The sequence below is a fragment of the Pseudocercospora fijiensis genome (genome assembly GCF_000340215.1).
Source record: "Pseudocercospora fijiensis CIRAD86 unplaced genomic scaffold MYCFIscaffold_3, whole genome shotgun sequence".
Lineage (NCBI taxonomy): Eukaryota > Fungi > Ascomycota > Dothideomycetes > Mycosphaerellales > Mycosphaerellaceae > Pseudocercospora > Pseudocercospora fijiensis.
The window spans coordinates 5,207,841-5,234,415 of NW_006921534.1; the positions used below are offsets into that span (position 1 = coordinate 5,207,841).

Genomic DNA, 26,575 nt, shown 5'->3' on the forward strand with positions numbered 1-26,575 from the left:
CCTTCAGGTATATATTCTGCCATTACGACAGTGATACAGACTAACTTACTTTAGGGAGAGTCGAAACGTCTCAATTGTGATATCATTTCGAAGTCGTCCCCCATTCATGATCAACACAACCCTCACTCCCACTTCTCGCCTCACGCTTGCTAAGAAATGGAGTACAAGCGAGCGAAGCTTTTAGAGAAAAACGATTAGCTATCATATAAATTCGTGCTCCCGAGCGCCTGCCTTGTGCCCCCATTTTTCACCTTTCCATCGACCTTTTCACTGCCCAAGCGCATTCTTCGCCACCTCAACGGTCGTAGCCGCAACATTCTTCGCCCTCTCCTTCGCCGCCTCCGTAGCCTTGGCGAGTTCCGCATCCCAACGCTTCGTCGCTTTCAAAAGAATATAATAAAGCTGAATCACACCAGCATGCACGCCATCCTTGGCTGTCATCGTGAGGCCATGCTGAAGGAAACCTTTGGCGACTTCTCCATCGAGCCCGGAGTAGAGGCCGGCGACGCCTTCTTGTTGGTAGATCTTTCGTAGAGCGTAGTAGATGGCTGTCTGTGCTTCGACGAGTTTCAAGGCTTTCTTGGCGTATTGTCTCGCTTGGGTCTTGCGGTCGCCGCCGTCGACGGAAACGTAGTTGTGTTCCGATGGGTCTGTTTCGGTTGTGGAACCTCTTTGGACTTGTGCTCGGGATTTGGCGAGCATGACTGGGTATGTGATGGATGTGGCGATGACTTTTGAGAGGGCTGCCAGGAGGAATGTGAGTTGTGGTGTTGGGTTTTCTCTTTGCTTCTTTGGCACCAGTGACTTGAGGAGGTTGTTGACTGCGAATGTGATTGCGGGATTGAGTGTGAGGATCAGCTGTGCGCTGTACCCGGCCCAGAATCCGGCGATGCCTTTTTCTTCTCTGATTTGCTTGACGATGTCCTTGACGGCGACACTTCTCGAGCTCGATGACTCTGGGTCTCGTGCAGCCACCAATGCTGCTGTCTGCTGTCGTACTACGACTTGTGAGATTGGTTGCGTGATGGCCTTGGATATTGCCCCAGCTAGGACGCCAACGCTCAATTCCTTCACAACCGGTAATTGCTTGCCACCTTGCCGCCTCAGCATTCCATCGCGAAGTGAGTTGTAGGCCAGGAAGAAAAAGAAAGAGTCGGCGATGTGCTTGACCACATCTGAGTTCAAGCCTTGGTAGAATGCTTGAAGGCCGCCTTCATTCTTATAAATCTTTTGTGCCGCATCGATGGGGTTCTTGTACTCCACATCTGCCTCGCTCGCTGCACTAGGAGCTTCTTTGTCTCCCTTCAGTTGCTTCTGTACCTGGAGTCGTGTGACGATAGTGTCGATGGGATACACTACTGCTTTCGACAAAGCGCTTGCCAGACCGCCTGCTAAGGCATGGCCCAAAGCTGGGAGGGCGGGTGCAATGATGCTAGAGTCGCCCGCGCCATATTGTTCCTCTGATCGTCAAGAACGGGTAACATCAGTAATTGTTCCATCTCAACCAAGCACACTCATTTATGTCTTCAATGTCTTACCTTGAATGAGATGGTACAAGGTAAAGGCGTCCTCGGGACGAAATTCAGTGCCGTTCAAAAGGATGACTTGTTGATAAAAAGAGCTTACAAGTTGGCTGTTGTACGCGAAGAAGTTTTCAATCTTGTCCTTCATCTTGAACGATCGACTATACACACTCTTTTTTGATTGATTTGGTGGTATGTGCGGTATATGCGATACGTTCAAGACTCGGTGACAAGAGGTCCGCCTTCTTCGTGTCCACTCCGTGCCTTGACCAAGACAAAAGCTCTTCTCTTTCTCCCCAGCCAGGTATGCGTCGCTATAGGTATTCTGCGTGATGTCTCAGCACAGATGTTAGCCATGTCCATCTCCTCTCTCTCCATCCTTGCTCTCCGTTTCTCCGTCTAGGCTCGAAGCTTGAACAACGCGCTCACCTTGTCGCACCCAATCCTCGCATACCAATGCTTCTCTCGTCGGTCGCTATTCGTTCGCTTCACCCGATCCTCGTCGAGGGTCTACCGCGTAACTGGTGCACAGGTTGCGACTTGGCTGTGCCTTTGGGAGAGGGGATGGTACGTATTTGTGAGGAGAAAGCGCGTCGTGTGCAAGGACATGGGGGAATTTAGGAAGGTGAGATGCACGAAGCATGCCAGCTGCTGGCTTTATGGAGGAAGCTCGACGGCCACGCTAGACATATCGTGATGCGCGTCATGAGCAGTCGTCCCGAGGATGCACATCTTGAAGTCCAGAAGAGGTGCTTGCCGAACCCGAACTCACCTGGGCATTTTTACATCGCTTTGAACGTCCACTCGTGAGGCATTCGCGAATAACACCATGGGGTGAGTGAGCAATGCTTCTGACTTCGCATACTCCGCTGAACCAAGGAAGCAACTGAGAACCCTTGGGGAACCCTTGGGAGCTGTCAAGCATTCCGTCATGCTGTCTCAAACTCACTCCATATTTCTCCAGAATTGTTCCCTGTCGAAGATTCGGATGTCGGAACAGGGCTCTGTGATGCTGGGATGTGAGAGATGGCGACAGAATCATGATCATGGAGGAAATAGTATCTCTCAACAATGCATCTCATATCGATCCATTCGTGTGATGGTAATGCAACGAGCGCCCCGCCTGACCTAGCAGTTCCGGCCCCCTCATATCCCAATATATACAACCCACTTCTCTTCAACGCCATGCAGCAGACGCCACTCGTCCTCTAACGCCCATTCGCGATGTTGATGGTATTCGTGACAAGACAAACAATCATTACGCACAGGCCATATATCGCAATCGCAAGACTCAGCTTTCGCAGAAGCTCACTTCGCCCCTGCCTTCCATTATTCGTTCCACCTTCTTCTTCGTCCTCCTCATCCTTGAGCAGCCGTTGATGATGCGGTGAATCAGGCGAGCTGATCTTGTAGTAAAACAGTCCGGGAAGGATGAACGATATAGCTGTGCTTCCAGTCGATCCAACGTAGGCGAGGACTTTATCCAAACTGCTCACAGTCATGGCGACCATGTATGACAATATTATGATAATGGTAGTGAGGATCGCAAAGCGTATCTCTGTCATTTCTGATGGATTTGATCGCGCAGATGGGACCTTGCCAGCACCAAGCAGTGAGCTGCGGGAGGGACTACCACGGGATGAGGGTGCGGGCGTGAGTTCCTGGGTACGTCTGTTGACGGGTCTCCATTTGAGAACAGCGTCCAGAGAAGCACGGCAAGGGTGCACTTGCAGTGGATAGCTGAACGTGACCAGGACTACTATTGCTGCACGACCAATGGTGGCAAACACGTTGGGAACGTATTGCGCTACGATGTTGCCGATAACATTGTCTCCAAAGGTGAGGTAGCCTGTAATAGCTACCAGAACGTAAATGATAGCTGCGCTTCCGATGGATGCAGTCACTACCGATGTCGTTCGTCCTGGACTTGGATCTTTGATTTCGTTGAGAATGGAGAACATCTGGATGAGAGTTAGACGAGGTCTTGCAATGATAGCTTGAGAATACTCACGTTCTGATGGCATGTATATGCAAAGACAATGACCGGAAAGCTCGAGAGCGTAGATCCAAGACCTTGCCATGCTACCCAATGCACCGGGCCGCGCTGGGCGCCAGCGTCACCGACGAAGAAGTGGTATACGACAAGAACGACCAAGTACGAGATAGAAACCAGAGCAATGAAGGAGGTGTACTTCAGGCTGTCCAGTCTGCGAAGAAACGACAGGGGTATCACAATTATCCTGTGTAGTCGCGTTAGCAATCTGCGCAGTACTCAGAACGTCTATAGACTTACATGAACGCCGTGACCCAGAACTGGCGGTCTACCAAATACAAGGCACTCCCTTGATCTATATTCGGCACAAAGCCACGTACCACTCCAGGCATCAGATCTCCAATGATGATGAGGTACGAAACACCAACTCCAAAGCATTTAAGCGTGATAGCAGCGTCAAAGACGACCGCAGCGCCCGGATATGTGATCTGGCTCAAAGCGAAGAATGAAGAGCTGCCGCGATCCAGATATCTCGCGCATCTAGTTTGCAGGTACAATCCAAAACCACTGGTGAGGCCAGCCCAACAAATGACAATGGTCCCAAGCGTGATACCCATATTTGACAGGGCATGAGGCATGGCAAGAACGCCTGCGCCTACGATGGTGTTGACCAAGTTTATCACTGAAGATATCCATGATGCTGAGCCTCCAAGGCCGTTCTGTTTCGTATGTCGCATGCGCCGCGACCGGCTCGAATTCGATCTTGAATCGCTGTCGCTACCATGCTCGCTCTGTATAGAGTTGATCGCAGCGTATGAGGCCATGGTGGGCACACCAGAGGCGGCGGCGAGAGACGGGTGACAGATTCCTTCTTCTGGCCGAGGGCGACCAGGAGGTTATTGCATCGGTGGTTGATGGGGGCGGCAGAGCACGTCGGCGCTCTTCCTGGTATGTCTACGCGACTGCGGAAGTTGGAGGGCTGTTCGGTGTGTCCTGCGACTAGTGCTGTTGGTTGCGAAATGCTCCGTGAAAAGAGGTTTCGTGTGCTTTGCGCCCTTGCCCGTTCGTCATTTTAGATCGCGAGGCGGCCCGTCGATTGACTCGGCTCGGCACGGTCAAACGTGGCGTTGGCAGGCGACCAGGCTTGCAGGCGTCTTGTCCGTGTGCCGAGCTGTTCCATCTTCACTTGCTGCAAACGAGGCATGTGACAGCACCGAGATGGCTGCCACTGAAGGGACGGCAGTGCAGACGCTGTCGATGCTGGCGGAGCGGCTGCAAAGGATTGACTATGTGGTCAACGGAGACCAGCAGGAAACCGACGAGAAGGCATCGGCACACCATGCTTCGGCCAGCGCGCGTCTCCGCAACCTGGAGCGGACATTGAAGGCATTGGCAGCAAGGTCGCATGCCGTTTCGGACATTTTACAGCTTCAGAAGCATTATCCAGAACTGTTTCATCCCACCGACTCGCACGCGCCCCCGAGCAGTCTCGCACCAGCGTCTTTGGCTCACTTGATATTGGCACATGATTCGCTATACAAAACGAGTGCAGTGCAGCTCTCGACGTTGAACGACAACAGCACTGTTCCGGAGTCTACCCCTATGGTCAAGCTCATTGCCATGCAGTCACGCATCGACAAGCTGGAGGCCAAGCAGATAGAGCAGGCGCAGGAATTTGCGGAACTGAGGGCAAGAAGCGCAAGGGTCGTGGAGAAGTACTATGAAAGCGGCGTGTTGCAGATGGGAGAACGCTGGACCGAGTGGGAAGAACGCTTAAAAGACTGCGAGATCTTGGTCCGGAGGAAGGAAGCTGCTAAAAGACGCGAGGAAGGAGCGCCATGAGAGCCATCTTGAGGATTAACAAACATTGATAAGTCTGCATTTGGTTGGACAACCGACCTAGTAAGACTGATGCTGGATTACTCTCTCCACGCTGTACGGACAAGCCTGCAAGCGAAGATGGCTATGCAAGCAAAAAGTTCAATGCCAGCAAGATGCTACATCAGCTGGGCATTCTGACATGAATGCCGAGATCGCGAATGTATGGGTTGTTGTGTTGGTTGAGCTAAGAGTGATTGGAGAACTGCAGCAGCAGAGGATGGCGGAGTCCAGAGCAGAGCTTGGCAGCTTCGCCGCCTCAGGCGTATCCTCTCAAACATCGTGCTCCTCGCCATCCCGATATTCAGCTACGCCTGCAAACGGTACACCGAGGTCGATCGGGCACAATAATAGGCGGCGGTGGTGCTTTCCGACGCTTACGGCCAAGATTTAGATTCAGCTGCAAAACTCCATGGATGATGCGCCACGACCTCCGTCTAAGATCTGGCTCCGTCGGTGGCCTCTTCGCCTCCTCCAAATCAAGCTCCAATTGTTCCTGCTCAGCTCTTAAGTACCGGGTCTCATCCCTTGCTTTCTCCACTTGAAGAATCAATCCTTCATTCTCAGCCCTCACGTGCTGCGAATCTTCCTTCGCCCTCGTCAATTCAAGCATCAATCGTTCACTCTCCGCCTTGAGGTGCTGGATTTCAGAAACGAGCTCCTGGTACTTGTAGCTAGAGGTCAAGGTCTCCAAGGACGTAGAGGCGAGTGATGGCGAAGTTATCGACGACAATATACCTGAAGAGCAGCGTTGACGCCACTTCTCGATTGAGTCGCGACCCATCCCTAGGTTTTCTCTGCCTGATCCACTCGCGCTGTCCGCATATTCGTTCCTAGATGGTGTTCTTGAGCCGTCTCGCGATGTCCGGCGCTCTCGCCTCACAGATTTTCGAAGAGTTCTGCGCATCTTCTTGGGGCACTGTTCTCGATTTCGTTGTTAGTGGAGAAACTTCTAGTGGATGACGAAACGCCTGGTGAGAGTATTATAGCCGGAGCCTGAGACATGTCAATGGCCTTGTCTGCATCTATGCACATTTGTCTCGACATCGTGCAAGACAGCACTGTGTCTCGAAACATACGCGCCAGACCACGCCGCATTTGACTCAGATGCTCAGTTCTGCTGGTGACGCAGAAGAGTATTGATGACGAAGAGCAGAAGCCACACAATGAAATCATGATCAGACTGGCACATTGGAAACTTGTACATAAACTCTACATGCTGTTATACTATCGCAGGCAACGCGTTACTTCAACTCCGTCATCTCATCGTCCAGCATTTGCTTGAAGCTGAAAGGTTCAAATGCAACACCCTCGCCAATGAAATGTTTACTCATGGCTTCGACCCAATGGAGACGAAGCGAGTGCAACATGGCTGACGTGCCTTCCATGACAACCAAAACAGCAATCGTGAGTGCGAACCAGACGACAAATGCCAAGAAAATGACAACAATGCCGAGAGCACCACTGAAGCCGAACGCGTTTTTGAGTGTCATTGACCACAACACAATTGAAAGCTGTTGATGCGCCAGCGACAATGCCCATAGCCGGAGATAAGATGCTGTGTGTGAGACACAGTTCAGGCAGAATTCGATAGTGTGAATGACCTGATGGATCATAATCTCACCGAACTCGAATTCTTCATGCTCATCGCCACCAATGTCTTGAGTGATGACAGCGCCATCGATGTCCGACTCGGCGAAGCTTGGACGTCCGGCGTCTCCGTTTGTGCGTGCATTGTGGTCATCATCATCCAACGCGCTGACAGCAGTGGTCTCACCGATGCCTCGATAACCCTTAGCGCGTGCGCGGTTGTGCTCCCAGCGAAGGTAGAATGGCTTGAGGAAGAGCATGATCGGAACTTGGATGACGGCGAGTAAGACCAGAACGACTTGGACACCGCCTTGGCCGGAGTAGAGTCGTTCCTCAACGGTTCCAGGCGATAAGAACATGTAGATCAACATGTTCAGCAAATTCGGTGGCTGCTCGCCAATGGCGTACCAGTCGACACACCACTTCCAGACAATAGTCAGCACGAGGTAACCAAAAATTCCTTGGAAGAATATCATGCCCGGAATGAAGTTGCCCCAGATGTCAATGTTGGACTTGAAATGGCGAGCGTTCACATAGGAGAGGCAGAGCGAGTAGGTCATGTGTGCCCAACCCATGATGATGGAGAGCTTCATTTTGTAGCTGTTGCTGAAGAGAAGGTCGTTCTCGGTGTCGTGCCATCTCCAGTCCAGACCGAATGGATATGTGTAGCCCTCGATGCGGTTGGCGGTGATAGTGGTCTTATCGGGGGTGTAGTTGTCGGGAAACTCCCATTCCCACATACTGCTAAACAGCGGAATCTCCTTGGAGAAAACATCGCAGTAGATCAGGCCAGTGTACATGGAGAAGATACCCATCATCAGCATGATGTACCTTCCGTAGAAAGCCATGCCGAACAGTTCATCCTGTTTACCTCGCTGGAGTGGCTTTTCGAAGATGATCATGGCAACGGCGGCAAGAGTCATGATTGCACCGTGACCAAAGTCACCAAACATGACGGCGAACAGGAAAGGAAAGGTAACGATTGTCGGCAGACCGGGGTTGACTTCGGTGTACTTTGCGGTACCGTAGGCATCAATGATAGTCTGGAATCCGAGGGTGAATTTGTTGGTCTTGTTGTAAGTAGGAGGCGTCTTCGAAGTCTTGATCTGGTTGACGATGGTTGGCACCGATAGGCCGGCGCGCTCGTTGACATCCTGTAGCGTTGACTTGATCAGGCCCAAAGAGTTGGTAGGGCACCAAGCCTCAGCAACGAGAGTCTTGCGTGCTGGATCATAGGAGAAGCGATTCAAGGTCTGGTAGACGCTCTTTTCCTTCTTGATGACGATCATCCATGCGGCCAAAGAACGTCCAATCTGAGTCAGCTCGGCGTCGAGAGTGCGCTTGGTGTTGCCGAGCACGTTGGACAAGTCCTGAAGACGGCTGTTGACCTCGTGAATCTGATCACGGCGCAGCTCGCTGTTTTCATCAACATTGTAGATGTCGGCACCCAAACTTTCAGAGATCTTCCGAATCTTTGCAATAATCTCCTTTCCGTGCGCAAATATGACGAAAACATTCTTGTGTTGCTCTTCATTCTTCTCCGGGTCAAGGATGGCGTCTGGGATCTCAGACTGGTTCATGTAGAGGTTGCCACGGAGCGTACGCCAGAGAATACGCTCAAATGCGCCCATTCGCTCGCGAGGGATGACACCTGCGACAAACCCGATGTTCATGACACTGAAGCTCTGCTGGCCGCCCTCGGCAGATCCGTTCGCATTCTCGACATCGCGCAACAGGGGTGCATCATCAGAAGAGTCGATAGACTGCCTGATCTCCTCTGTCTGTCCGCGAGCACGGTCGAAGAAGCCGCCAGCCTCTCGTAGTACCCAGCGCCACTCGGTGAGCTCCACCTCGCGCTTCTTCAACGTCTCGTAGCTCTCATTCAAGCTCTGAATGCGCTGCTCCAGCTGCTGGCTGCGGTCGGCAAGCTCGTCAATCTCGGAGGCAGAGGGGGCAGCGATGGCGTCACTGAATTCGTAGATGGAGCGCATGTCGATGCTGTTTCTTTCGATCTGCGAGCGGAAGTAGTTGAGCTGTCGTTCAACATTGTCCAGCCGGCGGATCTCCTGGGTGAAAGTGCGCTGGAAGGCGGTCGTTTCGGGGTTGAGCTAGGCATGATCAGTCTTTCGAGCTCTCGGATACTCATGACAGGCGATTGACGATGCATACATCTCTAAACTGCATGGCACCAAGCTCGCCCAGCGCGGACACGACCTCCCGCCCGATCTCGTTGGCGACATAGAGCTGGGTCAGGGTCATGTCCTGCGACCGGAACAAGCTCTCGCTGTTGGGCGCCATCTTTGCCGAGCCTCTCTTGTCCCGGAGAAGAGGTCGACGGCGCGGTAATATGTGATGGTGATGGGGGTAGAGGGGGTGGGGTGGTGGATGTTTCCCGCCTCTCAAAGCCTAAAGCTGTCGCCTTTGAAGTCGACGACGTCGTTTGGCCAATTCTGGAGGCCTGAGGCATGAACTGTGGCGTAGCATCTGTGGCGGTGCATGGTTCTGGTTCTACACTACCTTCGCACTGTAACTACAAACTTCACAGAAACGAGGACCTCCATCCATTCACTACCTATTGGCACAGACGACGCGACGGGCACGCGCAACTTTCATATTTCATATGGGTGCTATTATCCGGAACCCGAGGAGAGTTGGCTGTCTTGGCCGAAGCGGTTTTTCCTCGCAAGATGAATTGTATATCCTCAAGTCAGGATCACCATGTCAGCGCCGTGAAATGCATGCAGGTTGCTGACCCGAGGAAAGCAATTTATGCAGATTCACATCTCGCGGAATTAAGCCCGTACGGTCCTCTCACAGCACGAGTCGCGACATTTGACAAGCGACATGCGACATGCATGCTGCTCCATGCTGTTCATGACGTTAACCCAACTCCCCATGACCCGGGGCGGCTATGTGCGCGACGGGGATGTGGGTTTACAGCCTCCTCAAGATCCGGACTATGTACACTGCATAATACACTGGGTGTATACACATCGGCCATGCCCGAATACCAGGATATCCGAGCAATACTAAGCAGCTTGGCGGGTTGTAGCCTGTAGGTAGGATATCATCACACCAGCGTATCCGTCACCATCCGATAGCTCCGCCTTGTGTGGACACAACGAGCTCGCCTGAAAGGGTCGTGTACACAGCGTATCACAGAGCGTGTACACCATCCACAGGTTGGTGGACTCCATCACTGGTGCGCGTACGGTATGCAGGTTGTCGGCCCACGTGGAAGTTACGATGCCGGTAGGATTCAGACACCGGCGCTCTGCTTACCACATCTGATTGGTCTTGCGCTGGACCTTTGATTCGGGCGGCGGGCGCAGAGAAAGAATAGTCAAGGCTTCCAGGTTGACTCGTTCATAATGAGTTCTGACAGCAAAGTGGGGGCATGCTGCAGGCCGCGAACCACGGTGTACACACTGCCGAATCGCAATAGCTTCCTCGGCTGCACCCTTTTCAATCATATATATGTGACGCTGACACGACAGCTACGACCAAGTCGCAAATACAGAAACACGGGCCCCCAACATCAACTACTAAATACCAGTTTCATTTCAAGCAGCCGTCAAGACCCAGAGCGAATGCAAGCTTTGCATTTATTGTGACAACAGAAGACAGCGGCAACAGGACTGGATACGACTGAGTCAACGTGAGGATTGATAATATCCAAACTTTGAACAATCTCCTACCGCATTCAGGATGGCTACCGTGGATGTACTCCGGAAAGGCGATCTTTTGGGACCACAGCCAGAACAGGTGGATCTCCAGGCAGACTTCGAGAAAGCACCTCAATCTCCAACATCATTCGACCCTGTGGCCCTAAAGGAGAAATATATCGAGGAGCGAGATAGACGACTGAAGCAATCGTTATCAGGTATCGATCAGTATCAGCTCATCGACGAGGAAGGCCAATTCGCACACTATCTTAAGGACCCATGGTGTGAGCCATTTCAAAGAGAGCCCGTGTCGGAGGTAGACGATGTAGTGATCGTTGGCGGCGGTTATGGCGCACAACTGGTCGCTGTCCGGCTGATAGAAGCTGGTGTCAAGAACATTCGTTTGCTCGAAAAAGCAGGTGACTTTGGTGGCACTTGGTGAGTAAATTTAGGAAGTGCATGTCGAAGTTGGCGAGGTTGTCTTTCAGCATCATGACCTCCAGTGTCTCGGATGCAGCAGATCACTTTAGTGGTATGCTGCGAAAATGTCCGAGTCGTGGGGTCACATGTCCAGACATTCTCGCCAACCGATGATGTATTCTTCCTTGACTACACAAAATATCGACACTGATTCCCCAAACTTTTCAGGTATTGGAATCGTTACCCTGGCGCACAATGCGATATAGAATCGTACATCTACATGCCACTTCTCGAGGAATTGGGCTATATGCCGACCGAGAAATACGCATATGCTAGCGAGCTGCTTGCCCATTCAGAAAGGATCGGCAAACGATACGGCTTGTATGAGCGGACACTATTTCAGACTGAAGTGCACGAGATGCGATGGGACGAAGCATCAAGTCTCTGGACTATCAAGACAGATCGCAACGACGACATCAAGAGCCGTTTCATCATCCCTGCCGCCGGACCATTGCATCGACCCAAGCTTCCAGGAGTCAAAGGCATCGATAAGTTCAAGGGAAAGAGCTTCCACTCCAGTCGGTGGGACTATAACTACACAAAGGGACACAATCGTGGGGACTTGACAGGTCTCAGCGATAAGCGTGTCGGCGTCATCGGAACAGGTGCGACTGCAGTCCAGATCGTGCCTAATGTGGCAAAGTACGCCAAAGAAACCTTCGTCTTCCAACGCACTCCATCCTCCGTCGACGTGCGAGGGAACCGTCCCACAGACCCAGCTTGGGCACAATCTCTGAAGCCAGGCTGGCAAAAAGAACGAATGGAGAACTTCAACATCATCGTCAACGGCGGCGTACTCGAAACCGACCACGTCAACGACGGCTGGACCGACATCCTCCACAAACTCCTCGCCCGCGGAGCCGCCAACGCCGACGACCCCGAAGCAGCCGCAGCAGAACGCCAAATGGCCGACTTCGAAAAAATGAACGAAGTCCGCGCCCGCACCGACGCCGTCATCACCAAGAACAAAGAAACCGCCGACGCCTTGAAACCCTGGTACAATCAACTCTGCAAACGCCCCTGTTTCCACGACGAATACCTGCAAGCCTTCAACCAAGAAAACGTGCACCTGATCGACACCCACGGCGCGGGAATCTCCGAAATCACAGAAAAAGGCATCGTCGCCAACGGCCAAGAATTCGAACTCGACTGCATAATCTACGCTACAGGTTTCGAGCTCGCGACGGACTGGTCCCATCGTTCCAACATGGAAATCTACGGACGCAACGGCCAGTCCATTACGGAATGTTGGCGCGAAGGGACTCGAACTTTACACGGTTGGACGACGTATGGATTCCCGAATTGTTTCTGGGTCCAGATCGTACAGGCGGCTTTGGCGCCGAATTTTTTGCATGTGACTGGCGAACAAGCACGGCATTTGGCGTATGTGATTCAGCAGATTTTTCATCGGGGGATCCGGACGTTGGAGGCGAGTGAGAAGGCTGAGGCAGAATGGATTAAGACGATTGAGGAGATGGCGGTTTTAAGGGTCAAATTTTTGGTGGAGTGTACGCCGGGGTATTATAATAATGAGGGAAGTCCGAGTAAAACGGGGCTGAGGAATGCGACTTATGGAGCTGGTGCGCCGGCGTTTCTTAAGATTTTGGAGGACTGGAGGGCTGAGGATAAGTTGGAGGGGTGTGAGGTTAGTTATTTGGAGGATGGGAAGAAATAGATTGCTGGAAGGGCGAGTGATTTTTGGGTCTTCGTCTGTCGTTAGATACTCGGCGCACGTTTCTTACACAGCCCTAGCTTTCATGATCTTCGTCCAGAGCTTGCGTAACTGGTGTCTAAGAGCTGCGATTGCCCATCGGCTCAAATGGGAATATAGCGGCAGTGATGGCCATGACAATATAAAGTGCCGCGCAGAGGTATATTGGGACCGGAGTCGATGTGTCGGCGTAGCTTTAAATTGTCAGTGAAAGATAAGTGTGAAGACAGCGCTGCCTGGGAGCTTACTAGGCGATAACAGCAGACATAATGCCCATGATCCGATTGAAGCCAATGGATATACCATTGCCCGTACTACAAAAACCGAAGGGTACAAGGTTAGCAATTGTCTCAGACATGGTACATGCCTTGAATCCAACACTCTTACCCACGATGCGCTGATGGCAATACTTCTGGAGTGTACGCATAGAGTGTGCCGTAATAAATATTCTACAAGCCAAATCGTAAGTAAATGAGCAAGATGGGATGCTCGAGTTTGGACGATCAAGTTGCTCAAATTTTCATCGCACCGGTGTTTCCAGACTGCTGAAGTTCCCCGGTGTCAAGGAGTCAGAGGTGTTGAATTTATACATTTGGGCTGGGAGGTCCAGCCTCAGAATCCTCCAAGCAACGGTCGTATGACGGTCTCTGCTAAGCCTAGGTGAATGAGCCTGCTTGACGTTCTGCCAGGCAGTATCGCACTACAACTTCTGGAAAGTCGGCTATCAAAACAGAGACATGTAGGCTGCATCCTGCTGCATACTGGCGTGAAAGCATTTGGTGCTAGGCTCACCACCTAAACAAGGCAATCAAATGGGCAATGCTCGTGGATGCGGCACTTCCATATTTAAGGCTGGTCCAGGTGTTATGGGCACGATGCATGATGATTCGTGCGGTGATAGGCCCACCGGCCAGACAAGGCACGACTGGGCGATTGGTCCAGATTACGCATAGCCAGTACCAAGTTGGAGTGCTGAGGTGAACCAGCACAGCGAAGGCCCGCAACCCAGACATTTGGAAGACACTTTGAGAGCCACAGTCTTGTCGAGAAATGTTCCTTTGCCATATATGTGGATCGTATCTGGAGTGTAAAGAAGGTGGTCGTAAGGAAATCGGATGCACTTACTAGGCAAAAGCTGATGGCGCACGTGAAGCCCAGATTCTCTGCATTGGACTTGACCTGCGTATAAGCGAAGAAGAAGGCCATCGTGACCAATGCACCGACGATCTGGAGACATTTAGTAATGGGCAGACGCAGCCGGACCGATCGATCAGCTTACCATGGTTCCTCGGCGTCCCCAGAAGAATCTGGAACGACACATATAACCGGCCAAGATTGGGGACGGAATTGAGCACAGATTGGCGATTGCGTAGTTCCGCCATCGAATACTGTCAGGCAGACCACCCAAGGCGGCACCACGTGTCTTCAAATAAGTCGGCAGAAAAACGTTGTAGAGTGGGTAGGCAAGACCTGCGAATTTTGTGAGTGACATTGCTCCTCTGGTCGCGCGCTGTATGCCTTACCAATGAGCAGCCAAGACCACCAGATAAGCACTGTGCTGAGCCCGAGCTTCCTCGTAGCAAATAAACCCTTCAGATGCATGCCAACTTCAGCAAAGGCAAATCGCTTTGAGGCGTGTGCTGATACAGAGCCTCGTCTTTGTCCTCCAGTAACAACACCACATGCCTCCATGCGCTCCCTCGTCAAATCGCAAGGTCGATTGTACTTCTTCGCGATGAATTGAAGGGTCTCCACGACTTCGGCATCTCTGCCTTCACCCACCAAGAACTTTGGTGTCTCACGCAGCCGAATGATCGTGACACGAGCAAGACTCATCACCAGGACCAGCGCGCCATTTGTAAACCACATATAACGCCATCCTGCGTTTGTCTTCCAATTGCAAGGAATGCCAGTATCTGCAGGATATCCTGGGCAAGAGAAGTTTGGCATGAATGCCCAAGCGAAAAGTCCAGCGATTAGCTGGCCGACACCCCACCAAGCGGCCATAAGTGTCAGCAGCCATTGATGTTTTGAGGGCAAGTACTCGAGAAACACTGCTGTATCCAGAACCAGGTTTCCGCCTGAGCCAAAAGCTGCAAGGGAAACGAACAGACCAAGCACGATCCAGTTCGGACTGGCTCCTGCAACAATACAGAAGACGGAGGATAAGAGTAGCGAGATGTTGAATGCATACTTGCGTCCGATGACATCTGCGCTCAAACCCCAGAACAGTGCTCCGACCAGCATACCCACATACGCAGCAATTGTCATTCCGTTGGTGAAGGATGGTCGAAATTCGTAGGCAGCATTTTCTGCAATGATGGATTGAATGAGCAGAATGAGCGAGTCGACTGCGTATCCAAAGCCATTTAGCACAAAAAGCTTCCATTGATATGGTGTCATTCCGATTTGATCAATGGCGTTGTTGACCAAATGCATCTTTGCGTTCAGGACTGGGTCCACATCTTCCAAGGCGAGCAGATCGCCTTTCCCAACTGATACTTCATCGCTGTGTCGTTCTTCTGGTGAGGCATCGTAGGTTGGCGCGACCTTGCCAGTGGTCTTGTCATCGCTGTAGTCTGCCATGGCGTCTAGCTCGATACTGTGTTTACTCGAGGAGCCGAGTAGTGGTTCGGACGCCAGTGCGCTGGCAGATATATCTTGAGGGAGGGGACGAAGGAGAATAACGAGGGAAGTTTGGTAGAAATTTCGTAGCGTGCGCGATCGCGTGCCTAGAGATCAGCGCGGGAAGAGGAGCTCGAGGAAGCTTGTCCACCGCGTGGCCGTTGGCTTTCCAGAGAATCCAATCATGCGGCCGACATTGGTGCATAGGAATGGCTATGCAGATACCGAAGCTGTAGACCAGATAGTGCGATCCTACTTCGCCGTGCTGAATGGTACGTGGGGGCAAGGTCCCGTCTGTAGGGCTCTGCACATGTCGTGCGTGTGATGTTACTGGTACATGGAGGCGATCCTTCGGCCGGCCGCGGCGAAGAAAGGTGTTGGTGTCTTGGAGGACGATGGTGCAGTGGAGAGCATGGAGCTCGCCTGATGTTCTCCATTCACTGCTGCAGTATTCTATCGCTGGATCAGGCCTGATCAGGAGAAGTGGTGGGCCAGAATACAAGATTATACTCCTTACTGTATCTCCAGAAACTAGAGCCCAATTCTATCACGTCAAGAGTTGTGCACTTGGAAGACATTCAATGCCATGTATGTCTGTGCGCCAAAAGATGTGGTACTGTGGAACCCTTCCAACTTGTCAGTACGGTCCGCAGAGCCGCCTCCTCTCTTGAGCCGTACAGGGGTAGGCAATAGGGGCACTTTTACGTGGTTTTTATCGTGTTTCTTCCTAACTGTCGTCGTCGAATAGAGGATAATCGTGTGTTCGAGCCCCGTACGCGTATTCTAACTATTTCCGAGTACTATACTATAATAATGCCGCTAAGAGAGATACGTACGACTACTAGTAAGCCGCTAGTGCGATTAGACGACGAGATAAATAACTCTACGCTAAAGAAGAAGGTAATCCGCACTCTCGAGAAGACTATTAGTCCGCCGCTAATAAGAAGGAATACTAATATAGCTTAGTAGGCAAAGGGTAGCTCGAAGTCGAAGAGTAGGTCTTCCGCCGGCAAGAAGAGCAAAGCGACTGCCGACCTAATCGTTAATCTACTAAGCAAGGAGACCGTAGCGGCGCCGGCAGAGGAGACTAGCAGTATAGAACTACTAAAATCGGCTAGTTCTTCCTCCGCTTCGACCTCTATATTCTTCTCTTTTAATACTACGTAGAAGGCGGCTACTACTACTAGCAGCTAAGCCGCTCTCGCTATAGGCAACGTTCCTATTACTTAACCTAGCTCTTTCTCGGACGAGACCTTCTATTATAAAGGATAGTAGACGCTGTTTAATATAACGAAGAAAGGCGTAGTACGGACGATAGCAACGAAGCTAGTAAAGTTCTTATCGGCGAACAAATAAGAGGCTTAGAACGTATATTCGTAGGTAGCGAAGATAGCGAAGTTAAACGGCTTAGCGGCAATTAATCGTATTATTATTTGTACTAGAGCGGACGGTTAGAAGACGGCTTTTACTAGCGATTAGTATTAAGCTAGAGATAATATTAATAGCGATAAGGTCTATAGCGAAGCGATAGAGACTAGCAAGGAATTAGCGCTTACCTCGTAGAAGAATGTCTTTATTAATATCGACTTCTTGTCGAAGCCTAAAGCGATAGTAGTAGCTATGCCTTTAGGCGCTAAGAAGTTAGTTAAACTAGCTTTTAATCTAACCTTAATTTAGCTTGCTAACGCCGGCGTTATAATAGCTAAATTAGAGGCTTAGAAGCGGTAGGACTATTATATTATTAGAGACTTCTTATATAGTTGTAAAGACTATCTAAATTATTATAAGGCTAGTAAGTATGCCTGCTTCCGCGATAAGGCCTTAAAGGACTGTAGTAAGAACTACTTTCTATTTTACGAAGCCGCTACAATTGAGGCTTGTAAAGCTATCTCTTCCAGCGAGTAGAAGCGTAACGAGGTAACTAATAAGCTAGACAATAGGATGCTAGTAAGGATCGAGGTAATAGTAATTAAGAGGAAGATTAAGTTGCAGTTCTAGAAAGGCGAGGTTAAGAAGATAAGGGCTCGGCGTAGCAGTAAGAGCGACTCGCCTCGTAAACTAGCTATTAGTATCGGCTCTTAACCTATTATCCTTAATTCCTTCGGCGACGAGATAAGGCACTTCTTAGATAGCAAGCTGCGTAGATCTAGCACAATTCCTAGCACTCTGTACAAAATACCTACTCGCGCTCTTACTAGAACTAGTTTGCGTAACCCTCCGGCGATGCCTCGCAATATTATATAGTCCTCGAAGCTAACTATCGAATTCTTCTAGTAGGTCGGCTTATAGCGCGGATTTTAGGATTGCGACGAATTACGCCCGTATATCGCTTATTTCGTATCTTCCGGATAGACGCTAGAGACTATCTATAATTTAATAAAGGACGACTAGCCGGCGGCACTTAATATAGTAGATAGAATAAGGTTAAGGTTAAAGAAAGCTATCGTCGAGTTTATAAGGAAGAAACAGGATAAGATTATAGTAGCGGAAGCAGCCGCTACTAAGGAGGGAGAGAATTTCTAAGAATTCTTAGCTTTGTTTAGGCTGCAATCGCTATATATCTATAATATATATAAACTTATAATAAGCGGGAGATTCTTACGGTAATAGCACTTATTTTAGCCTATATATAATTAATTAATATAATGCGTTAGCTGTAGAACACTAAGCGCGACAGGCAAAGCTAGCGTTCGAATACATTTATTTGAATCTCTCCGAGCGGCGCTTGCCGCGCGCTAGTACGATTAGTTACATTACTCGAAATCTTCGAAGTCTATCTCTTGTTCGCTATCTTCCTCGTTGTCTTCCTTAAACACGCCCTTACTATTACAATATACTATCGACGAGTCGTTAATTATCGACGGTAAGGTATTCTAAGCCTATTCTATCTATTAGGACTCTTCCGGATCGAGCGCTATTATGTTCTAAGCCGCTCTAGCGGTATATTCGAATTCGGCTAGATCGTACGGAATATCGACTCTATCGATATTATATTTAGTATAAGCGAACAATCTACGCGCCCTATTACCCCTATACTTATACAAATACTATAGCAAGTAATCCTAAAAGCCTATAAACTTCGGCAGCTTATCTCTGTAATTTTTAATAACCTTCTTTAGCAGATTAAAGCTGCGGCCTGCCCTCGATCGGGTTTAGATCCGACGAATATAGCGGTAGAAATTCGAGGTAATAGCCGGCATCTAGTATCGCCTATTTAACCCTCGCTCTATAGTAGATACTAGCATTATCTATAACAAAGATTATCGGCGGACTATCCTTAAGGCAAGGCAAGACTTGTTTAGTTAGCTAGAGGTAGAAACGATTACTATTAATTAATCCTTAGTAAACACGAGTATAAAGCAAGTAGCCGTATAGCGTAAAGGCCGGCAACACTAACTATCTAACTTCTCGCTTCGCATACTATATATCTATACAGTTTAACCCCTTCGGAGACTATCTATACTTACGCTAACTAGTCTTCTAATTACTAGTAGTCTCGTCGATAAATACTAATCGATCTACCGGCTATTTTGCGCACCTAATCGTCTATAAAGCCCTTAAGAACGGGTTGCGTTCCTTCGCTTCGCGCCTTACCTCTTTGCGAGTTAAACCTAGCTTCTTCTTTAATACCCTCGTTAGCAACCGCGGCTTAATTACTATACTATCGCTACTCTCCGAGATAGGCCTTAATCGTACAAACTCGTCTTAAAGAGCTTGGATTATTTCTAAGAAGTATGCGTCCGGACGGTCTATAAGAAAGCTACGCAGGAAGTCTATTTCTTTAGCTAGCATTATCGTATAGTATGCGTTACGAGAAGTGCTAGTTTAAGGCATATATAACTCGCTAAATAGTCGCTACTTAGCTTAATAACGATAGACTGTCCGTACGGACAATAGCAACTTCGAGAATGCTAGGACCTGCTTAGGAGTTGTGCCTTTGCTAAAGAGATTAACTAATTAGCCTTACTAGTCGAGATTAATACGTGCCTTCTTAACTATAGCGGCAACAACGATTAGTAATATCTTAGAAGGGTCTATACTACTAGAAAACCGTCGACACGATATCTACGATATATTAGAGGACTAGAGGCATTAGAGGGAGAACAAATAATTCAAAAACCACCAAAATGGCGGTGTGGTTCCTCTCTCGGAGGTGCAGGGTTCTCCCCGCACCGGCACTGACAAGTTGGAAGGGTTACACAGTATTCTAGGGTCCAAGCTCCGGTTAGATTACGGTATAGTTCTATACTTTTTCCTGTCCATCAAGGCATGTTCAGCACTTCTGCTTGACAGCAGGAATGTTCACAAGATCAGGAGAGTACATGTAGGTCAGTCTATGGCAGTCGTCTTCAATCCGTTGTCATTCCTTACACATGTCCATTGAGCACTTGACATCCAGCAGTAGAATAATCACCCAATCGTAAACGAGTGCAGGCGGGGCCTCGGAAGCGACGATGCTTCTTCATCTCTTCTCCGCCTGCGCTCCTCCCTCACCTCCAAGGTTGATTCTCGTAGGTGAACTTGGTAACCATGGCACCGTTGACTCTGACAGAGATCTTTGGCCATGGCAACAATGCCTACTTCTCAAATGGAAACGTCGACAGATTGGCCTTCTTGCGCATCCAGAACGATCTGCTGGACAAAGCCTCTACGCATCCAACTGCAAAATACCTTACCTTCCAGGACTTGAACGCATTGAGGCACGAGAATGGCAGCTTCAACTACCTGACCCATCATGATCTTCAGGATTACATCGGGCGACCCTACTCGAAAGACGAAAAGACTCAAATCCAAGACTTCGACCCGTCTGAACACCATCCGACGCTGGTCTTCCTCGGCCTAGATCTAGAAGACGCAGGTACTAGCCCGACTGTACAGCTTGGAGCCTATCGAGGAGTTCCGTACTTTGCTTTAGACGTGAGCTCTTCTCACTACGATGGTTTGAAGACCAAGTTGGCGGAGAAGGGCCAGAAGCACACTCCTACCAGAGTAGATCTTCAGCTTTCACATAATGACTCCGCGATACTCAGTCATGCACGATCCGTACTGGACTGGAATGCTCGCAATCGATTCTGCAGTGCCTGCGGCGGTCGGACCCTATCGACTCATGGAGGTGCCAAAGTAGTCTGCCCTCCGGTAGATGCCGGAGTCAAGCGCAAGAACTGTCCCACCAGAACTGGACTACACAATCAAGCGTTTGCCCGCACAGATCCCACCGTCGTCATTGCTCCCATTTCAGCTGATGCAAAGCGTATTCTCCTTGGGCGTGGAAAAAGATGGCCTGAGAACTACTTTTCCGCACTTTCGGGCTTTGTCGAACCAGGCGAGTCTCTAGAAGTGGCCACGCGCCGAGAGGCTTTCGAAGAGACTGGAGTCCGAATCGATCGCGTTCAGATCCATTCATCGCAGCCTTGGCCATATCCCAGTACTCTGCTCATTGGTGCAATGGGGCAATGCGTTCCCGGCGGAGAAGACATCACGTATCCCGAAAGCGAGCTTGAAGAGGCAAAATGGTTCGAACTGGCTGAGATCGAACATGCCCTAAATGAGGGCGCAAATGCCATGTGGGAGCCACCGATCAAGGGCTATGTCGGCCCAAGAGTTCCTCCGCCTCAGCTCATGGCCCACCAGCTGTTGCGAGGAGTACTGCGACTATTTCACAAGTGAGCAGCCAAGCACAGGCCTCGACCTTCACTTCACCAACCTTCTCACGGCGAGTCCAGCTCCAGTATCGATCAATACATTATAAATTCTTCAAATAACATTCACCGCTACCCTGAAACGAACACGAGGCTGTGTAGACAATGCTCAAAGAGCTTTCGAGTAGCGAATGAGCCCCAATATCCCTCGTTCCGATATTTTGCCGCTTCTTGTGCTGCCTGTGGAAGCATTATCTCTTCACGAGCGCGTTACTCGGACACAATGAGTTTGTTCAGAGGGTGCGCTGTTGAAATGGGACGTTCAAATAGTCCCACTATTCCACCAGAGTGCTTCACCATTCCTCGACACACATCAAAGCGAGAGAAGAAAGATAAACCGATTGCAGAGCACCTTCATCGACCACCGCGTCCATATCATCGAGCTACAACAACCTTCAACAGTCATGCCGAACACCTCGCAAAAGTCTCTTTACCTGCATCCAAACATGCAGTTCACAAAAGTCACCGATCTGTCTAACTTCGAGACAAGCATCCATGTCTCTCCTGGCCTACCATTCCACGCCCTCGACTTTGTCTTGCAGCTGCCTGCCCTTCCAGCCGCTCCGGTAAATCCCCACCCCTCAATCCCGCCAACCGCTGCACGAAAGCGAAACATCCTCACCTCAACCCAAGACAAACCAAAACCCCACCTCCTCCTCCTCCTCCTCCTCTCTCGCCGCAACCCTCAACCCCTCCCCTCTAACCAGCCTCGCTACATCGACAACGACCTAGTCCTGATCACCCACAACCTCCAAGCAAAACCCCTCTGGCCATTCATCAAATGGTTTCTGCGTACGTACAAAGTCCTCCGCTTCGTACCAGACCAAGAAGCAGATCGCGTCCGCATCCGAGCCCCCAGATTTCCCTTCCACAAGCAAGCCTTTGCAGCGCGACTGGCCGGAAATTTGCAGAGCGGTCGATGGTGGGTAGAAGGAGATGAGACGGGTGGGATTGCGGAGACGGTGGCGTTGGAGGGGTGGAAGATGCTGGAGAGGTTAGCTAAGTAAGGCATCAGGATGGATTGTGGCGCGCCAGCGAACAGGTTTGGCTGAGATGATGGCGCCGGGAGCTCGCGAGCCGTGAAAGTCCGCGTACAGTCGACTAGATTTGTGCGCTCGTTACCTCGCATACGGATGCTTGAAAGCGCTGAGCGGGCAAAGAAGACTAACAGAACGAGCAGCTCTCCTCCCGTGATTCATGACGAGCAGCCTGATATGTTGGGATCATGACCAGGAGTCTTTTCTGGCACAGCTCCTTTAGTCTTGAAATGAGTTTTCAGGGAAGGAGTTGGGAGTTTGGATTCTGGATTCTGGATTTTTGCGTTTTTGAGTTGAGTGGAGCAGAAGTTTTGGCAGGAGCGTTAGTTGATGATGGGCATCTAGTGTAAAGTGCAGGCTACTCAGAAGCAAGCCAATACCGCGCGATCGAAATGCTCTCCCTCGCTGCTACCGCGAACAAGTTCAACTCCCTTCCGCTTATAGCTCTTCGCTGGCCGCACGACCACGAACTGTACGGAACGGGGCCACAACAATCTCCTCGCTAATGTCACTGTCAATGAACACGCCTGCTTGGGATACATCTTCCTCCTCTGGCTCTTCTTCGTCTTCAAGGTCTTCCTGTGAGGTAACTTCGCTGTCATTCAGCTTCTTTGACGCAATCCTGGCACTTCTCCGAAGTCGAGCTGGCGCTTCAGGAAGCATCTCTGCCAGCACTGATTCGGCAAATTCCTCTCGTGCAGTGTCTTCCACAGGCACATGCTCCTCGGACGAAGGTTCCTGGATCTCCTCTGCCTCAGTCGCAGTCTCTTCTATAACTTCTAGAACCGGGAACTCGTCCAACAGCTGCCACTGGTTGTCTTCGAGAAGGGCTTTGTTCACTTTGCCTTTCTGCGCATCCTGGAGAGCGGAGTTGAAGTGCTTGAACGCCTTGTAAAGTGTAGCGATGCTTTGGCTTCGATGGTCGCCCGGAAAATCTGGATACTCGCTGTCGTCGACGATCTTATTGTGCTGTTCCTCGAGCTCAAGATCTTGAATCAGGATGTCGGTGACGCCACGGAGTTCGAAAAGCGTAGCAAAACCCGGCATGAGTCCTGGATTGGCTTTCTCAAGATTCCATGTAGCACCCAATGACCAATGCAATCGTTTCATCTTCTGGTAGAGTTGGTCCTGCATGACGACCCGCAGTCTGCGCAGTCTTGGCAGCTTCTTTAGAGCGAGGAAGGCAAGATCAACAAAAGCAACCCCTCCGCTAACGTTCGCATCATACTCGATGGTTACGTCTCCGATGGAAGATAGACGTTCGGGACCAAGGGTCAGAATGAATGCAGTCACTTGGGTCGGATAGTAGAAGACGAACGGGGTGTTTGCGTAGAAGATACCCACGGCTTCGTTGTAGATTTGCTTGCACGCCACCAAGATGGTCAGCGCTGAGGTTGGTGCAACTTGCTGCTCGCCATCTCTGATTCTCTTTGGAGCGGAGGTCGGAGGTTTCTTCGAAGGATGCACTGGTCCAGGTACGTGCAGTAGTAAATCGTAGACCCGGTTACGCAGCTCTGGTGGCAGACCAAGAAAGTCGAAGTGCGCCTGCTTTGGCCTCTTGATGCCTTTATCGGCTTTGCTCTTCTTTTGCTTCGTCACTTTCGACTCGACAGGAGGCGCCGCAGTGATGCTCGGCAGCACACGTGTAAGGAGGACACCACCCGGAAGTGGGCCGCCTACTTCGCGTCCATTCCCGGAGTTTCGCTTCAAGAATGTAACAGCGGAGATGTTGGACAGACGGAGCAAGGCTGTGATACCAGGATATTGTAAGAGCGTTAAGCATTCTTGGGGCGTTAATTGCTCGCCGCTTAGACCAGGGTATCGCCGCCGAATCTTTTTGTCGCGGCTCCAAACCGACTTCCTCACCATTTCGCGTTCATCGACCTTGATATTCAGCTCCTGCAGTGCTCTCATCTGACGAAGTGGACCAAGATTACGAGTCACGTCTGTCGCACTGGGGCTCCAATCGAAGGTGAGCCTGGCAATCAGCCGGGCATGGCGTGGCCACATGTTGCTGGTCAGCTGTCCGATGTAGGTACTCGGTACATCGAACACGTTTTCGCCAAAGAAGATGGGCGCGGCCTCTCTGTCCAGTCTCTTGGAGACTTGAAGCAGAGCGGGCACTCTGTGTGGGTAGCCATCAGGTACGCTTAATTGGTTGTATCTCACGGGAGTGATGTTGTCCTCTTCGATTAGGTGAAGTCGGTAGATCCTGTCGCGAATGCTTCGCGGCAAGTGCCAGAAGTTGGCCATGTTGGCGACGGTGGTGGCGACGGTGGTGGCGACGGTGGTGGCGACGGTGGTGGCGACGGTGGTGGCGATGGTGGTGGCGACGGTGGTGGCGATGGTGGTGTGCGCTGGACTCGTCCAAATGTCTGTTGGTGTCGTGATGTCGAGGTCATCGGGCTTGAAATGGAAGTGGAGCGGGTCGCTTTAAAGAGAGAAGTCGCGCGTCTGCCTATGCTTGGCTTGCTGGTCACCTGGAGAAGGAGCGCGAGCGCGAGCGCGTGTTTCCCGCGAATTCGCGTAAGTGAAGGCAAAGCAGAATTGCAGAGAAAGAACAGTAGTGCTGGCATGTCGCGTTGCGCAGCTCCGACGGATCTAGATTCAATTGCTTTCATCGTGATGCACGATGAGATCCGGTGTTGTCGGAGTATGAGACTTGCGGATGAGCCGCTACCAGACAAGCATCCGTACCTCACCGTCGCCAGTCATATGAGGGCTTCAAATGGTTTCAACGATTATCTGGCGTGATGTCCTGCATCGCAAGACTCGTCGGCACACAAAATTCTCGTCAAGCTTGAACGAGTGTGATGCACGGCAAGCGCAGACCTTCTCCAGCGTACGGCTCACGAAGAGGCTTCATCACAAGTACGGCCTAGCTGATCCTGTAGCACGCAGCAGAGACATGTCAGCGCTGCTGTGCTAGAAACACACTCGTCCGTGGTCGGTTGAGATTCGGGCGTAGAGAGAAGTTCCGGGCCGTGTCGGCGAGTCCAGTGAGGCTGAAGGTGTTTCGGACCACGTCCATTCGTCCATTCATGACCTGTAACGAGCCGGGGACATTCGAATGATGTGACACGGCAATTGTCTCGATTGGGAACGAAGTCGATACAAGATCGAAGGTCCGATGGGCGATCTGAGCGATGCCTGAGATAGGCGGGCCATGGTGTTTTGTCCAATGCCATGCGTGCTGCATCGCCGTGTAACCGTAGTAGTTCGGGCGGCCCTGTATGTGAAGATCCCGGCCCGTGACCAAGGATTCTGTAAAAAGGCAATGCTTCGGGAAATGCTTCCTGGCCTGCATTCTGACCGCAGCTGCATTCATGAAGCATATTTGAACCGCTCTCGAAGTGTTTCCCCGTACGGCCTGAACGACAGCGTGTGCACGAGTCAGCAAGGTCGCTTTCTCCGCACCTGCAACGGTACTGTATCATTCGCACCCTGCTCCAGAGGCATGACCCTTGGTTACTTCCCCGAGCCCCAGCTGGCTGCCCGAGCCCCAGTAGATTAAGACCTAGCACCAATATGGAATCGCCTTGTCGTCGATTACGTGCTGTTTCCACCTGTTTTCAGACATAGCTGTTCTTAGTTAGTGTTGTTAACAGTCGCGCCCGGGTACGCGTACCAAATATCGCATTTCTATTATTTCTATTAGAATACGTGTTTCTATTATCTTTCTTAATATAATAGCTTAATCTCTATCGTATAAGGCCTATATAGACGATTTCCTCGCTAAAGACGATGTCGGCGGCGCGGCGGAGGTAGTAGAAGGGGTAGAAGGGGTAGTAGTAGATATTAAGTCGTAGGAAGAAGTCGAATTAGTCTCGGAAACGCGTATTCGAGGGCGCAGTCGCTTACTTAACCTGCCTCGAGAGTGTATATCTCTACCTAAATATCGATTAGTGTCGCCGCGCCCTTAGAAGCACGCGTTTGCTATAAAACTACTAGAAGAAGCGCCCTCGCTACCGCGAGGTCTAATGCCGCGAGAGTCGACGTTTCTATCTAAACAAGCCCTCGAGCGCTATATCTAGGAATTTAGTGTATCGAATAGGTACGAGTTTAAGGAGTAGAAGCCGAAGAAGAATAAGAATAGCGTTAAATACCGCTATTTGTATATATATAGCTGCTATAGTTAACTAGATAAGCGTACCTAGAATACTACGAATAAGGCGCGGAAGAAGACGAAGAAGATAGACTATAAGTTCTATTTCTACGCTATTGCTGTCCGCCCTCTTAAGCCGGATAGTAAGTAGCAAATTCGCTATTCTAGTAAGGAAGAATACTACTAGTATAACTATAAGAAGGACGACGTTATCGTGCTTGCTACTATCCGGTAGCGCTTAAGAACGGCTAACTTCCTCGAGCAATTAG

At 50.6% G+C, this 26,575-nt stretch overlaps 8 protein-coding genes across 8 annotated transcripts; 3 read left to right on the forward strand and 5 right to left on the reverse strand.

Moving 5' to 3' along the window:
• Positions 1 to 180: 180 nt before the first annotated feature.
• On the reverse strand, positions 181 to 2,062 carry MYCFIDRAFT_211012 (uncharacterized protein). The gene is made up of 4 exons (XM_007927269.1): positions 1,953 to 2,062; positions 1,627 to 1,859; positions 1,539 to 1,569; positions 181 to 1,460 (listed from the first exon to the last, which is right to left on the reverse strand). Exons 2-4 carry the CDS (start codon positions 1,669 to 1,671, stop codon positions 268 to 270), a joined length of 1,269 nt encoding a protein of 422 aa, XP_007925460.1. The 5' UTR covers positions 1,672 to 1,859; positions 1,953 to 2,062; the 3' UTR covers positions 181 to 267.
• A 669-nt stretch (positions 2,063 to 2,731) lies between these two features.
• On the reverse strand, positions 2,732 to 4,253 carry MYCFIDRAFT_134148 (uncharacterized protein; the record flags this gene model as incomplete). Its single annotated transcript, XM_007927270.1, has 3 exons — positions 2,732 to 3,484; positions 3,535 to 3,763; positions 3,817 to 4,253. The coding sequence occupies 3 exons, from the start codon at positions 4,251 to 4,253 to the stop codon at positions 2,732 to 2,734; spliced, it is 1,419 nt and encodes a 472-aa protein (XP_007925461.1).
• A 511-nt stretch (positions 4,254 to 4,764) lies between these two features.
• Positions 4,765 to 5,340, forward strand: MYCFIDRAFT_7188 (uncharacterized protein; the record flags this gene model as incomplete). Its single annotated transcript, XM_007925989.1, has 1 exon — positions 4,765 to 5,340. A coding segment is annotated over one exon (576 nt), but the record flags the coding sequence as incomplete, so codon positions are not given.
• A 1,233-nt stretch (positions 5,341 to 6,573) lies between these two features.
• MYCFIDRAFT_59973 (uncharacterized protein) lies at positions 6,574 to 9,353 on the reverse strand. Its single transcript, XM_007926117.1, has 2 exons — positions 9,154 to 9,353; positions 6,574 to 9,092 (listed from the first exon to the last, which is right to left on the reverse strand). The coding sequence occupies exons 1-2, from the start codon at positions 9,280 to 9,282 to the stop codon at positions 6,639 to 6,641; spliced, it is 2,583 nt and encodes an 860-aa protein (XP_007924308.1). The 5' UTR covers positions 9,283 to 9,353; the 3' UTR covers positions 6,574 to 6,638.
• Positions 9,354 to 10,692: 1,339 nt separating this feature from the next.
• Positions 10,693 to 12,804, forward strand: MYCFIDRAFT_41796 (uncharacterized protein; the record flags this gene model as incomplete). The annotated part of the gene is made up of 2 exons (XM_007926031.1): positions 10,693 to 11,087; positions 11,298 to 12,804. The coding sequence occupies 2 exons, from the start codon at positions 10,693 to 10,695 to the stop codon at positions 12,802 to 12,804; spliced, it is 1,902 nt and encodes a 633-aa protein (XP_007924222.1).
• A 31-nt stretch (positions 12,805 to 12,835) lies between these two features.
• On the reverse strand, positions 12,836 to 15,844 carry MYCFIDRAFT_53138 (uncharacterized protein). The gene is made up of 6 exons (XM_007926094.1): positions 14,364 to 15,844; positions 14,120 to 14,310; positions 13,966 to 14,067; positions 13,228 to 13,289; positions 13,089 to 13,154; positions 12,836 to 13,034 (listed from the first exon to the last, which is right to left on the reverse strand). Exons 1-6 carry the CDS (start codon positions 15,424 to 15,426, stop codon positions 12,920 to 12,922), a joined length of 1,599 nt encoding a protein of 532 aa, XP_007924285.1. The 5' UTR covers positions 15,427 to 15,844; the 3' UTR covers positions 12,836 to 12,919.
• A 4,151-nt stretch (positions 15,845 to 19,995) lies between these two features.
• On the forward strand, positions 19,996 to 21,132 carry MYCFIDRAFT_135710 (uncharacterized protein; the record flags this gene model as incomplete). The annotated part of the gene is made up of 1 exon (XM_007927271.1): positions 19,996 to 21,132. The coding sequence occupies one exon, from the start codon at positions 19,996 to 19,998 to the stop codon at positions 21,130 to 21,132; it is 1,137 nt and encodes a 378-aa protein (XP_007925462.1).
• Positions 21,133 to 22,420: 1,288 nt separating this feature from the next.
• On the reverse strand, positions 22,421 to 25,781 carry MYCFIDRAFT_173821 (uncharacterized protein; the record flags this gene model as incomplete). The annotated part of the gene is made up of 10 exons (XM_007927272.1): positions 22,421 to 22,559; positions 22,582 to 22,609; positions 22,663 to 24,632; positions 24,682 to 24,802; positions 24,833 to 24,877; positions 24,904 to 24,923; positions 24,974 to 25,000; positions 25,055 to 25,606; positions 25,645 to 25,692; positions 25,726 to 25,781. 10 exons carry the CDS (start codon positions 25,779 to 25,781, stop codon positions 22,421 to 22,423), a joined length of 3,006 nt encoding a protein of 1,001 aa, XP_007925463.1.
• Between the last annotated feature and the right edge of the window lie 794 nt (positions 25,782 to 26,575).